This window comes from Ambystoma mexicanum, chromosome 7p, assembly GCF_040938575.1.
Source record: "Ambystoma mexicanum isolate Mex_15411 chromosome 7p, UKY_AmexF1_1, whole genome shotgun sequence".
NCBI classification, from domain to species: domain Eukaryota; kingdom Metazoa; phylum Chordata; class Amphibia; order Caudata; family Ambystomatidae; genus Ambystoma; species Ambystoma mexicanum.
The window spans coordinates 394,637,255-394,652,818 of record NC_090939.1 but is presented as its reverse complement, the minus strand read 5'-3'; the positions used below and the strand labels follow the sequence as shown (position 1 = coordinate 394,652,818).

The window sequence follows — 15,564 nt, the reverse complement described above, 5'->3', positions numbered from 1 at the left end:
GCAGAATGAACAACAGTATATCTGGAGACCAACAGTATATCTGGGGACCCATCACTGCTAGGAATCGTGTTCAGAATCTGAAGTCCACTACGACGAGTAACTGGAGTAACTGAGGCTTGATCTTGAAGCCCTGCTGGATGGGAGTAATTGCTGTTGCTCTCCTTCACAATCTGAAAGCTGCTGTGCCTCCAAGAACCGACCCAGAGAGGACCTCGTAAGGTGCCCTCTTCCCGAGCTACGAGGGACCATCGTGCACCAGCTGATCTTTGCCAAAGCTCCCTGGTAGACAGACCTTCGACAGGCTGCCGACCCGATACAGGGACTGCTGCGGAACTCCGAGGAGAAGCACCCGGACTGTTGTCCGAGAATGTCGACGACCGCCGTCGCCGATCAGAGCCGCCGTGCTCCCATTTGGCCTAAGAACTTAATTTGATTCAAGGACGCTCTCACCCGCATCATCGCCGCTGTATCCTGCTGCAGAAGGCCTGACCGTTGACGCACATAGGAGTATCAACCGGTGGGTTTCCCGCCACCCAAAGACCACAGAGACGCCGACGACTCAACGCCCTTTCTGGGCCACAGTTCTTCCAACTCTTTGTGGTCCAGAACTATCGACACCGAGGTGCCCCGCATGCCTCTTCCTTGCAGGACGTTTACGCTTCCCCATCAACGAGCACCGCTAGGAACGACGCAGCCACTTCGCCGTCGAAGCTCGACCTGTTCTCTGTCGGACGTTCAATGACCCGTGACTCCTGCCTGAAAGGGAGGGCACTCAAGAAGGGCCGTCGATTCCCTGACGAGGAACGCTACAACGCCAGGTACTTTGGGGTTGCAGAACTATTGTGAAGTCTAGTGAGAACAATATATGGACTGGGCTTGTATCTTTCTTCTACAGGTGGTTCCCCATGTGGGGGGATCTCCACACAGAACCGTGTCTTGTGGTATGGGGCCAGTATTCTGCCAATTGTTCAACCATCTTGCTTTCCTTCCTCTCTCTACTGCTGGTTTCCTCTTTATTTTGATCTGTGTGTCATTCTGACTGTATGCACTTTAATGAGATCTGATAACGTTATTGGTACCACTTTAGAACTGTATATATTCACCATTGTTGATTTCTGAGCACAAAGTGAGTTATTATGCTAGTGTACATCACCTCGAATATTAATTATATAAAGACTGTGTTTTAACCAATATAGTGTGTGGGCATTCCTTTGTGGGTGCTTGGGGACTAAACTGTACTTAAGAACCAGCCGTCATCCCCTCTTGAGAAGCTAGGCCTTGATTGCTCATCCATTGCTATCACAATAGAGAATCTTAGCTAGGGTCCTCTGTGCCTCTCCTCTACCATATAGAGAGCGGAAGTACAGACCCCCCCCCTCCGGTCTTTACAGCTAGGCCTGTGTAGGATGCTTATGAGTGCAGCTAGGTCGGTCTGTCACGGGATGTTGCTGCGTTTTATTAGAATGATGAGGTGTTCATGGGGTAATGTTCGTATGTGAGCAACTAGGGAAAAACTGATCTAGGGGTGAAGCCACACTCTAATTGTGTGTTGATTTAGAGTAGAGAGTAAGCAAAGTGTTATGGGAGGTGAGTGTTTGGGTGGGGTTGTGATCTAGGGATTGGCTATGCCAGATTTCAAGCGTGTGTTTGCTTAATAGTGACTTAATAAGTGTTTTTAGTGGCTTCATTGCTCAGAATCTCATAGAGCATGTGTCATCGGGTTGCAGGGACTCAGTATCCTCAGATAGTCATGGTCGGCATTAAGGAAAAAGCATTTTTAGAGCTTTGCGGAAGGTCATATAGTCTTTGGTGTGTCGAATATGTGGGTGAGTGAGTTCCACAGAGTTGGGGCCAAGGTTGAGAAGGCGGATCCTCCGATTCTGACAGAGCTAGAGGTTGGAATCAGTAGAAGAAGGGTGTTGCTTGATCTTAGGGTGCGAGATGGGAGGTAGGGTTTTATCTTTTCTTGTAGCTACAATGGGCCGTTTCTGTGCACTGCTCGGGGAGTGATGCATAGGGTCTTGAGGTGGCCCTTGGTCTGACTGAGAGCCAGTGGAGGGTCCGGAGAGCAGGTGAGATGTGGTCTCTTTGACCCAGGGTGAGGAGCAGTTTACGGAAGCTCTTTGGAGTTTGTTGAGTTGGTATCCTGGAGCTCCTAGGTACAGGGAGTTGGCATAGTCCAGTCTCGACATCATAATAGACATAACTGCGGAAAAATTCTGTTTGGGTAGGAGAGGTAGGGCAGAATGCACCTGAGAAGTTTGAGGTGGTAGTGACAGCATTTTGGCACGCTGTTGATCTGACAGGAGAGGCCTGAATCCATAGTACAGCATAGGATGTTGATTGTACCGGAGGAGGACAGGGAGGGAGGTGGGCCGAGGGATGGGGGCCATGGGAGCTGATGTGGCAGAAGGGCAGTATTGCCAGACACCATGATTTCAATTTTATCAGGGTTCAGAGGAGGTGGTTTATTGTCATCCATCAGTGAATATTGCAGAGACAAGTTTCAAGGTCGGGATGGGGGTTGGTGCCTGACTTGGGAATTCTTAGGATAATTTGTGTATCATCAGCATAGTTGTAACAAGAGATGTTGTGCGTGCGGATGATTCATGGTAGAGTGGTCATATAGAGGTTGAACAGGAGAGCACATAGGCATGCGCCTTGGGGTACTCCAGTGTTCACTGAATGAGCAGTTGAGACAAAACAGGAGAGGAGGGTTATTTGTTTCCTGTTACTGAGGAAGGAGGCTATCCATTTGAGAGCAGTGCCACAGATTCCTACGGAGTGAAAGCGGTAAAGGAGGATTGAGTGGTTAACCGTGTCAAAGGCTGCAGAAAGATCAAAGAGAATCAGTGCTGCAAAGCCTTCAGAATCTGCAGTGACCTTGAGATCGTCCTAGATTGAAATCAGAGTAGTTTCAGTGTCATGTCCCGGTCAGAAGCCTGATTGTGCGGGGTTGAGGAGACAGTTGGATTCTAAAAAGGACTTGTGCTCGGAGTATGTTGTCCGGTCAATGAGTTTCACGAGAAATCTGGTGTTGGAGATCGGGCTGTAATTCTTAGGGTCAATGGGGTCATGGGATGCCTTTTTTAGAAGTGGCTTCACATGCGCTATTTTGAAGGCATCAGGTAATATGCCAGAGGTGAGGGAGTCATTTAGTGTGGTTCTTGCATGTTCTCCTGCACAGATAGATGAGAATATTTCTTTCAGGATGGAGGAAGGGCAGGCATCGATGGGCGATCCGGATGGTTTGCTGTCTGGAGACGGGTTTGAAGGAGTCAAAAGTAGGGAAATTGGGCATCAGGGCAATAGGATCCAGAGGGGTCGGTGATGGGATAGGGGAGAGGGAGTTAAGGGTTGCCGTCCTGTCAAATGCTCTGTTGTAGACATGTGGTGAGAGGAAGTTGCAGAGTGAGTTGGGCTGAATTGGGTAGAGGTGCAAGTGGGTTTTACAAATTCTGATATGATCATGTGGAGTTCTTTGCTGCAGTTGCCACCGTTGAGAATTAGTTTATTGTAATAGGCTTTTTTGCCCTTTTGGATTTCGGATGTGCAGTTACGGTGGTGTAGGGCGAACATGGATCTGCTGAGATCGGTTTTAGATGCTCGCCATTTGCGTTCAAGAGAGTTACTTCTTTTTTGGCATTCCTCAGGTGGGGCGTGAACCATTTGGGGAACGGTTGTTTGCGTGAGGATGCAGGGCATGAGGGGGTGAGAGGAATTAGTGAGCCATTAAGCCAGGAGTCGAAGGAATCGATGGTTAAGGGTCTACCGGGGGCAGTGTTGCAGGGGGACAAAGAAGCAGGGCTTCAGCTAGGTCGGGGAGGATCTTGACTTTGTTCCAGTATTTGAGATCAGGGGTGGGGGCCTGGGGAGCTGTAGGACGAGGGGCAGGTGTGTGGCTAGAGAAAGGGATGGCATAGTGGTCGGTCCAGATGAGTGGTTTGGGATGGGAGTTAGTAAATTAATTGTGTTTTATTTGGTAGTATTTAAAAAACATGGTTGACTTCATAAGGTAAGCAGTTAAGTTTGTTGAAAATATATCTTTCCTGGGCATTGCATTGTTTTTTCCCTGTCTGCTTCTGAAGACAGAATGTTCAGAATGCAGTCAATACCATTAGTTATTGACTGCACTCTAAAAATTATGTTTGGCTGAGAAGACTTAATAACAATCTCCATGTGCTAATGATCCTCCCTAGACCATCATTTCAGAATACCACATGCAGGTAAAATGAACTGCCTTCTTACCAGCTAAACATGTCCAACAATTGCAGATGGAACAAACATGCCTATATTATTTTCTACTTCAGACACAAGTTACATATAAAAACAAATCAAGGAATATACCAACATACTACCATAGAGTATCAATGTGGGCTCCTTTTTGTAAGCATTCAATTGGAAGTAAGGATCGCCTTTCCAATGTTTCATTCATAAAATTGCATGTATGAACAAACATGAATATGGGTATATTTACAATGTTATTCTATTTACCCCAACAAAGGAAGATATGCCTGCGGTTCAGCCAGCAACATTGTATTTTAAATGTAGCGACGACTCAAGCTGGCTGTTTTACAGAGGCTGTCGTTTTGGATTCAGTCATGGCAGTGTGAGGTACACTGGAAAAGCACGGGATCATTCACCCTTGCTTCCTGGTTCCCTGCCTTGTCTGATCTGCGACCGCGACAGCAAGGAAGGGGTTTTCTGCTCGTGAAATATGGGGTGACATTTAATCAAATCAGTCTGAGAGAATAAAATACAGAAACACATGTGAGTAGTTCTGACAGGGGTTGCAAGAGAAAGAAAGCTTGCTTTCTATCAGAGCTGCAGGAAACAAGTCCCATGTAGAACTGGGCTGTTGGCCAGGCAAGCAGTACTCTGTCGACAGAGATATATCTTTGAACACAAGCCCCTGTGCTCTGTTTAAGGAGGTAGGGTAGGCCAAAGAAAGCTGCATAATACTTTATATTTCCCCAAATGAAATAAGTACAGGCAACAACACATTTACATTCTAAAAACATTATTACCCGTGGCTCCAGACTAACCCTGTCAGTAATGGTCTGCCATCAAATGTAATGGCCCGCGCCAGGTGAGATTCCCTTAACACTAGCAGTGGTCTCATTGAAACCAGGGTCTGCAGTGGTGTGATTACTTGCAGGGATCGACCACCATCCCACCCCTATGTCTAGTAATGCATGTATAACCCATGCTCACAAGAGGTGGGTGATACAGGCATTTAAACATTTTTTTTAAAAAAAGAAAGCTCAATTATCTGTGAAGGTGCTCCTGTCAGTGGATGTCAATTTTCATTGTTGATTACATTGACACTAACAACACTGAAAAGGAACAGGACCTGACCACAGAGACTTGGTGGATGACTTAGGTAAGGTTTTTATTTGTCCATTTTTAAAAGCCTGCAGCACTTGTGTCTCATCATTGCAGGTACTGATATCAGCATGGATATCAGGAAGAATATTGTTGTAGTTAGGTGTGAGCAGCAGGAGTGTGAGGGACCAGGGAGAAGCAAAACAGTGGGATTTGTTTGTGCATAGCAAGCAGAGTGTGGGATAATGTGGGCTAGTATAAGTGAATATAAACCACATTCCATTGCAACTTATTTGCTGTGCACACCCAAAAGTGAGCTAACATGGAAGGAGAGGGGGAGATTGAGGAAGAGGTTGTTGCAGTAGACCAGCCAAGAAAGGGCCAAAGCTCAGGAGACATTGAGCTTCTGGGGGAAGGTGAGGAAAATGAGGATGTCTCTGAGGAGGTGAAAATGGAAGTAGGCCTTGAAAGGTCCAAAGGTATGTGGCAAAGTGACTACTGCTCAACAAGAGTACAGGGATGGATAGTGGCTAATCTGCCTACTCAGCAACCCCACACTTCTACTAAACAAAGAGTGATCTGAAAAAGGCATAGGTGTAAAGTTATACCTCCTTCACCTCTTTTGATAATGTGGACCAAGGGCAGGTTCTATCTTCAGGACGGATGGAAGTGGATAACTGTAGCAACGCAAACAGGTTTTATACAATGGTTCCAAAATGTCTGATCAAGGTTCTATACACTTATAGGTTATTTAATAAATCAATTAAATGCAAACAACTAATCAGCAAACACTAGCAAACCCCACCCCTGTTAAAGAAGCACAAAGAATTCAGACATGTTTGAACAAGGCATTCTGTGTGTTAAGTAGTGGTGATAAAGCAAGCTGATTGGGCCACTATGTCAATGTTGAAAATGATGCTCTTGTAGAAAAAGGAAGCAAAGTGGGACTTAAAAGTCACCATGTTCACAGAAAGTGAACCAGGAGGACAGAGTGTTTGACAGAATTGAGATGGGCTTCTTGGTGCTTTTGCTGTGGTCGAGTTGTTGTATAGATGTACAAGTCTATGCAATACCACTGGTGGTGGTCTGACGTCATCTTGAAGGTGCAGGCTCTTGATGGGTTGAGCCAGCATTTCAGAGAGTGAGACAACGGCTTCCGCATTTGGAGGTGGGGGACAAGTTGGTAATGAGATGATGGCTATGCTGGGTTGAGTCAGCATTTGAGATGGATTAGTCAATGTCTCCCAGGAGTCAAGTCAGCACTTGAGTCAGTAGCTCCCACAATGTCAAACCCATGATTGGGTCAGGAATCAAGCCGCTTAAAAGGGTCTATTTAATATCTGGATGGTGGGTAGTACAACAAGCGGTTCACATTTCCGTAGAGTGCCAAAAGCAGTGCCATGGGTACTGTGTCATCTTGAAGTTCTCGGTACATGGTTTATCATGCTTGAAGTTGTCTCAAGGCAACAAAACAGAATTCCAAGCTGCTTCTGAACTATTGGGTTGCTGGGAGTCCCAATTCATGGTCTCTAGGACATGGTGAGTCCTTCAGGTCTTCCCTTCCACTCCAGGAAGTTGCTTGACACCTACAGTGTGTCCTTCACCTCCAGTGCACAAGCCCTGCTCCCAATGGAGCCACCAGAGATTATTTGGCCCACAGCAGTTCACACCACCTTTCACTAGGGATAGATTGGGGAAAGAACTTGTCTCCGCCTTGAATGCCTTCTTCCTTTACCTCTCTGGCAGAGGACTTTTGAGTACAGTGCAATCTCAACAGATGTCCAGTGAATCTTTATTCTTAACTTATTACAGAAGAGGGAGGTATAAAGGGAAAATGTCACAGAGGATTGGTCCAAAGCAAGCCCGCTGTAAGAGGTTCAATTGGTAATGCATGAAGAAAACAAATCCAAAAACAACTAGGTTGAAAACAGTGATTTTTTAAAATCTAATCTTTGCTGGATTTTTGCACTTTATTTCCAAACAATAGATGGGGGGTCGGGTTTGGGTATATATTAAAGTGGGGTCATGTGGGGGTGAGCTGTGGAGTGGTGGTCCCCCTGCATTAAAAAAAAGAAAAAAGTGCAAAAAAAGAAAACATATTTTCAACATTTGATTAAAAAATAAAATGCTTTCGGCCTTGTTTTTTTTCTCAATATTTTAACATAGAACCGTCCAATCCAGGTTGTTGTAGTAAGTGCCCTCTGCCTTCTGACATCAGAACCAAAGTGCCCTGCCTGCAGACAATTGGGAAAAAGGAAGTGGTAGAGATCACAAACAGAATCCAAAATTGCGGAACCCTTCTCTTAACCCACCTCTCCCTTCTTGTTATTTTCAATGTTCCTCCTTCCCAAATCTGCAGATTTCAAAGGGGCTATAATAGTGAGCATACTCTTGTTATGTCAGTGCTGCCTTTGAATCATCAAATCCCAGGATATCTTTTGGTGAAGGTTCCTGTGCCCTGGGAGGAAAGTGTTGCTCTTCCTTCGGGAGGCTCAAAGGTCAGCATCCCGTCTACTGTTCCACATGACAGCTGTAGAGACTGCCAGGTCACACACAAAAACACATGAGTTCTGTCATAGTTGGGACCTTCTCACAGAGCGTACACTAGTGTGATATCAAATGTCTGTGGTTGTATAATTGTGTCATGCTAGAAGCCATACATTACAGATTATATGTATAGAATTACATACCACCAGTCTGACTACGTTTCACAATTATTTTAATTTAGATCACAGGGCCACACAGTTTAATATCCACTTCTCTCTGTAGGAATGTTGTCTCCCACCAGTAGTCAGGAATGCACATGTGAACTTTGAACCTGCCCTATGCTTTTTCAGGAATGGTGCTCAGGGCGCCATGAGGTTTTCTCAGCTTAATCACATGAGTGCGCTATAATTTTTGCATGGAGCATTTATAAAAAGAGGGCATGATTGGCACAGCTCCCTTCAGAAAAGCAAATTAACTGTGTACCTGATGTAATCAAAATCCCAAAAGCTCAAGCTATTCCACCCTCACCAGATGGCATTCTATTAGAAGTAATGCTGACTCTGAAATTGTTCTGAAAAAAAGCTAAGCAGCGTAAGAGCTTGCTTCTGCAAACTTCAATAACAGTTTTGAAATCAGCCTTTCTTCATTCTAAGTTGGACTTGATAATAAGCTATTGTGTTGGTTAATGTCACAGAAGCCTCATAGTATACACAAATCACTGGATTCAGAAGAAGGATTACATTTTTTTTTTTCTCCAAAAGAGTTCAAAATCAGGAAACAGGAAAGTCTCTCACCCTGAGCTGTGAAGTCCTCCCATTCCAGGGTGTTGTCCATCCTGGTAGACTAATTAGATCTGGGCTTTTCAGGGTCTGAACCCATTGGCATTTAACACCAAGTCCTGTCGTGGGGTGCTTTTTGGATCTCTTCATTAAGTGCATATTTCAGCTCTTCCAGCAACTTGAGGAATAGCTTGAGTTGGAGTTTGAACCAGGATTCCCCATCACCGCTCTCTACACACTGCAGCAGTTTGACAACTTCGGACCACACCCCTGAACAAGCTTAGACTTCACCTCTCTGAAATTAAATTAGGATTCCTATCTGCATCATGTTCATTCTCCCACTGTCTCACCAGCCTAATAATGGCCTGGCCTGCCTAAACATCATGCTCTTACTGATTTTCCCACCATATTGACCAACTGTCAGTACCTCTCTCTGGGTTCAATACTGCTTCCTCATGTTAAAGCCGCCTCTCAAATCTCACTATCTCTCATCCCAGTACAACCACCTCTATCACTTCTTCACCACTTCCTATAAGTGTCACCACCACACTTGTTCATTGCAGCATATTCCCAATACAACTAACACCTACAGTCCTTCAACACCACTGCCTACCTTTTCCACCTTCTACATTTTACCACCTCCTCCTCCTTCGATAGTCTACCACTCCTTCTGATGTTACTCCCTTCTCAAATCCTCTCTCACCTCGTCCTAAACTTAATATAATCTCCAGTCTTCTACGACCTCCTCCTGGTGACTACTCCCCCTCTGGCCTATAACAGCTATCGCTCCTCCACAGTCCTTGAAACATGCTTCAATCCCCCAACTTCCAGCCACATCCTGCTCCAACATCTCACACCCAGTAACTGGGGCTGCATGTATGTATTCCCTCTTCTCTCCTTCACTTGGGTTGGAATTCAAGTTGATGTCTGCATTTTCAAGGGGTAATTGAGTGAAGGTTGGGATTGTCTGGCTTATTTGAATGCACCTGTGACGGAGTTGGTCTCAGGTGGCAGGGCTAGCCTACATTATGCTTGCCCATTACCTTGGATTTGACACATGTTTCTAAGGGGTTCTCTGAAGCTACCTATACTGAGTTGGGGAATGTGGTGTTTCCAGAATGTGAACTCCTTTGATTCGTTTGTAATGCTCAGTCAGAAGGAAAAAGGGCAAAGTGTTTCCACAGCTTGAAATTCGCTCTCAACATGGAACAGGAGCAATGCACATTTTCTTTTTTCAATTCTGTTTCCTGGTGTTCAAGAAGTGATAGTCTTGACAGATTGTGCTTGCAGGACTACAGCATTCATTTCGATCCTGTAAATCCCTAAAGTAGTTCTATATTTAAATCTAGCTCAGGAAGACTTTGTGCTCTTTTACATGGGGAGGGGATCACTTGAAGCTTTCTTATGTTGAGGCCATGTGCTTGTCACCTGCCGGGTGCTGGGGACAAAGGCAAGGTGGCCAAGGAATCCTCCAAATCATCCCCAGACCCAGCATCCACTGCTTCAGATGGGCAGCCAGCCCCATATGACACCTCATGGCCGGTCCCTGGACTCAGGCAGGGGACCACACCAAGTTAATAATAGCTAGTGCAGTACTTAGAGGTGGGGTACATTTATCTATTTATCTTTTTAATGAGCATTTTTTAGGTGCCTATACAACATAATTGTGTTTCCTGGTGCCACAACTCAAGTGGGGAGGGGACACAGGGAATTAATAACAATAGCAAAACAGTAAATATACAGTCGAGGTCCTACTGGACCTTGTAGCATTTGGACGTGCAAGTCCAGTGATGAGAAGTGCAGGAGATAGGGATGGATGGGGGGCAAGGAAAGCACAAATGCTGTTGGAGACCCCGGAGGGAAGTGCCAAGGGGAGCCAAGGAGGAGGCCTCAGGCTAAGTGCTACGGCGGGTGAATACTAAGGGAGGGATGCACAGCCATCAAGCAGGGGTGGCGGGGGGCAGTGAACTGGGGGGATGGTTCTAGTGTCGACTGGGTAGAGGGCCTAGTATCCTGCCAAATTTGTGAGGACCAGGCCACCAGTCTCAGCAGCAGTGGGTGATTAGCACAGAAGGGAAAGAGGGAAAGAGGTGGAGAAAAGTTTTGTGGAGTTTCCATAATTTAAGGAGGTCTGGCTAAAGTCTGAGAAGGAAAGGCAGGCTGTTCTAAAGGGAGGGACCAGTCGAAGAGAGGGACCTTCCCCCCACCCTCTGCTTGTAAAAGTGTTTGACAATCAAGGAGTTGGAATTAGCAGAGTGGAGGGCAACAGAGTATTTAGGGAGTGAAATTTGGAGATAGCATTGTCCCAGGCCCCAGAAAGCCTTGTTGGTGATGCAGAGGGTCTTGAATTTGATCCTCACGGCCACAGGGAGCAAGTGGAGAGATTTTAGGGTGGGAGAGATAGGGTCCCTTGACTTGAGGCCAAAGGTAGGTCTTGCAGTCCTATCCTAGATAAACTGAAAGGGGGCATATGGAGGAGAGGGGGAGATTTAAGAAGATGTTGTTTCAGTAGTCTAGCCTAGAGAGGACTAGAGCTCTGGAGACATTGAGCTTCTGGGGGAAGGCGAGGAAAGGGAGAATGCCTCTGAGGAGCTGAAGCTGGAAGTGAGCCTTCTTGGTAAGGTCCAAGATGTGAGGGGTGAAGGAGAGAGTGGAGTTGAAGAACACCCCAAGGCTTTTGACCGCACAGGAGGGTGAGAGTAGAGGGCCCAAGAAGGGTAGCCAGAGGGTAGGAGGAAAACAGGTTTAAGGTGTCCCATCTTAGTGGCTTTAAGACAGAAATCGTTAGCTGCACACCATGCCTGGATGGCGGTCAGACAATCGGGGATGAGAGAGGAGGAAGAGGAGAGAGTGGAAGGAAGTGTGAAGGACAACTGTGTGTCATAACCACAGCATTGCAAATGAGGAGAGAAGGAAGAGATCAGGTGAGCAAGAAGGGCGAGATAGATATTGAAGAGCCACAGTGATAGTACAGAGCCCTGGGGGATACTGCAGGTAGAGCGTGTGGTGGTGGAAGAGAAAAGGCTCAGTTGCAACTGGAAAGGATGATTAATGAGGAAAGAAGTCAGCCATTCCAGTGCCCAGTCCATGATGCCGAGGGTATCACAGAGTCGTGTTATGAGGATAGAATGTTTGACCATGTCAAAGGCAGAAGAGAGTATGAGAATGAGAACAGCAGGAGAGTTAGATTAAAAGGAAGACTGAAGTGTTCTATACAAACTGGTAAATGTGTTTTCCTTTCACCACACAATTCAACTGTTCAAAAGTTAAGAGACATCGTAAAGCATTACTTGCTAGCCCATGATTCTCTTCTTCATTTTGAGTATATACTCACAAAATATTTTACATGTATTTTTTTAAAGCTGGTTCATAGTAATCTTGACATTATAATCAGAGATGTGTTAATATTTGAATATGGTAATATCTGCACTATCACGGCACATTCCTCTGATCCACTGACAATCTATTTTCTGTGTTTTCCAGCTGGAACAGTGCAATCTGCTTGAGTGCTCTTAGGAACTATGTAATTACACTAAAATGTGGCATTGGTAGGTTAACATGGTGGAGTGTATAACGAGTGCACATCATTTATCTCCGGGCACTGTGGTCTACAGGGGCAGTTGGAACTCAAAGTATCTGAGGCACTGGAAAGAATTTTCAGTAAATTGAATCGTATTCAGGAAGCAGATGAAATATCATCGTCCTTGAGAAATAATTTGAGAGTGTGATCTGTGCTATCTAGCTGGAATACCTTTTCAGGATCACTTGCAGATTTGATTTAATATCCTGAGAAACCAATACCGAGTTGGCAAAGTATAATGAACTGGTCAATTATCAAACAGAGCTGGAATGCACTGCCCTTAATTATGATTTTATTGTATGCAATTTATGAATTTGAGATTAAAGGCATGTCCAAATAGCCACACAACATGACTACTTCCCAACACAAAGTGCTATGATTGCCTACCATCTCGTTGAGGATACTTTAAGGAACAACAAAAAGAAAACAGCATGGCAAGCTGAACCGAGAGTAAAATAAAATGTAAGAATGCACTTACTTATCTAATTGTCAATCAATGGCAACTGTAGAACACACTTATATTTTTTAATTCTGATGTGAACTCCAATGAGAATAATGATATATGTACGAATTATGTAGGGTTCTCTGTACACAAAATGCTAGAAATCAGGGTGGGAGATCTCTGGACAGCTGTCTGGTTTGGATGCTTTTTTATTTTGCCTCCAAAACGATTTTGCACAGATAATAAAATTAGATATTTACATGACTTTCGATAAGCACAAAAGTATACGGACAGACGTTATTTGTCCAGGGATCTCCCACCCTGATTTCTAGCATTTTGTATACAGGTACCCTCCTGGGCATATCAGGGCTCCGCCAGGAGCACTTTATATACTACTTGGGTTCTCTGTACAGACATTATCTGTGGAATGTATTTAATAATGTAAAGTCTACATTTTATTGGTAGTAGACTTTATTTGTGAAGCCCTCTAGAATATGTATGGAGAGCTCATATGCTGTGTATCACTTACAAGTGAAATCTGCCTTTTTAACTACACGAATAAAGTGTCTCAGCTTCAACAGGTACGAGATTGAAGAATCAAAATACTAACAATTTAGCATACTGCATTGGCGATCACATATCCTCTATGTTTGGTATTAAATAAAACAACAGTCCAATCAAGACAAATCACTAGTATAAAACACAATTCTAGGTGACAGCATGATCATCACTAAGCACACACTATAGGTGGTGAACATTTGGAAGCATTCATGATACTCCCCCCTCCATCTACACTTCATGAAGTACCAGAAGGCACTACTATTCAATGAACCTCTTGCCAATCGTTGATCCTTACATTCAACCTTACTTCTGCCCATCGAGAGCACCCCACTTCCCTGCCATCCGCTACACATTGAGCTTGCACACCTTGTTTCTAACCGTCTGCCTGCAAACTGATGTACAGTGATCTGTTGTTTCCCAGCAAGGCCAAAGCTTTATGAGTCACATATGTACAATCATACACACATACATACATTTTGTTCTGTCCTTTTAAACCAAAGGCTGCTGCGTGCATCTATTGACCAAAATATGGTCTTGGAGATGATGGAAGCAAGGGCAGTGCAGAGAATGGGAGCAATAATGCAAGATCTGAAAGCCATATACATTGCATACCTTGCTTGAACATTCACGGCTGTTCGAGTAGAGAAAACCTGGATAAAAGGCATGACTAGACTATGTTCTGTTTTGTGGAATGGCCGTTTTCGTAGACCACTTGTGTATCAATGCAGACACATATGTTTACAAGAGAAATCACAGGATCCATCAAAGAATACCTAGGTAACTTACCAATACTGATGGGCTGTGGGTCACTTTTTACTCCAACACCTGCACTGGTACTAGCAGCAACTTCCACCTGATACTGCACTCCGGGAAATAAGCCCCCGATCACCACCGATCGAATTGCTGCGTCCACTGTTTTGTTGATGTGAAATCGTGTTTCATTACCCAAGCACCATATCTGCAAAGAACATTAACATGGCAAGGGTAGTCTAGTTAATACTCTGTCAATCTTCTACCAAACAAAATGTATCGCTTACATCCCATGCAATGCAGAGGATTGCTATCTGAGTTTGCATGAGCTGCTCCTGTTTATTGGGATGCTTTTCATGTAATGGTCACACAATGAACCCCTTCTAGTGATTCGTTTTTCCATTAGCATGTGCGTATGATGGGGAAAAAAAAGTCTTATCAAAGGAGGCAGTATGACTCATGGGTTAAATGGTCCCATTAAATGTAGTGTTAAGAGCAATTCATAACTATCCAGGTGCCCTTTATCCTCGACTTTAGCAGCTTGGCAGCGCTTCGTTGAACACAATATCATGAAGGCTAGGGGCCGACTCATGGTATCTTTTAATGGTTCAGATTGACTTTGCACTGATGAAAAGGGACTTTGCACTGCCGATACAACCCCTAACTCATGGAACTGTGCACATTTTTGCAGTGCAAATTCATTAGAAAGTCATGTTTGCAGTCCAAAATGACTTTTCACTGACTTTGCACTGCAAAAATCCACTTTGGACAGTGCCATGAATCAGGGTTTGTGTCGGAAGTGCAAAGTCACTTTTCAGTAGTGCAAAGCCACTTTGAACCGTGCAAACAATTCCATGAATCGGACCCTTTGTCTGGAAATGTTTGAAATACACTTTAATGTCAACATTTATGTTATATTTCTGCAGTTTAACTAAGGCGGACCCACAGAAGGGTAAATATAGCAGCATTTGTCCTGGTACAGACTTCAATGAAAAGTCCTAGGACATGATCACACGGATTTCACAAAACTCAACACAGAAGATTACAGATGCGTCCATAACATGTTAGTTCGAAAAGGTCACTTCTTGAATATCTAATTTCTAAGGTTGTGCACAATTTCTCACGCATACTTAAAACCACTTTGAATGCACACGTCACATGCCGATGAGGCAACAACACAAATTAGACAAGTATCACATTCAGCCTGCTCCCAGAACTGTCACTTCAACATGTAAGAGTCTTCGGATAGCTGCACAATTTAAATCGAACATTGCCAAGCAATGGACCAACCGAGGGCGCAAGATGAATTTCCCTGAAGTAAATATTGACCAGGGTGAGGATGAGGTCACCATTAACCCTGGGGTTAATAAATCGTGGACCTCTATTGACCATTTCAAGCAGAAACGTGAAACACATGCACAGCCTGCCAATGTGCTGCCGTTTGTTCATTTTAGTGCTCGTTGTGCTCATGTCAGCCTCTTGTTCAAAGGGTACTCCGACAGAAGGTAGAAGCATTATTCAGGTCAGCTTTACAAACTGAGGAAACAACAGAGCTGACTGTTACAAATGTGACCATCACAGGAAGGGTCAGACATGGCAATCAGAACTATTTTAGGTTTAGAAATGCAAATCTCCAATAC

General features: G+C 44.5%; 1 protein-coding gene across 10 annotated transcripts in view; it reads right to left on the bottom strand.

Moving 5' to 3' along the window:
- Nucleotides 1-15,564, bottom strand: part of ROBO2 (roundabout guidance receptor 2) — a 974,141-nt gene that overhangs the window by 98,624 nt on the left and 859,953 nt on the right. For all 10 annotated transcript variants that reach the window (XM_069636436.1, XM_069636431.1, XM_069636432.1 and 7 more), the window contains exon 16: nt 13,961-14,132. In XM_069636436.1, coding sequence (XP_069492537.1) covers nt 13,961-14,132 — 172 coding nt within the window. The remainder of the gene's footprint in view (nt 1-13,960; nt 14,133-15,564) is intronic.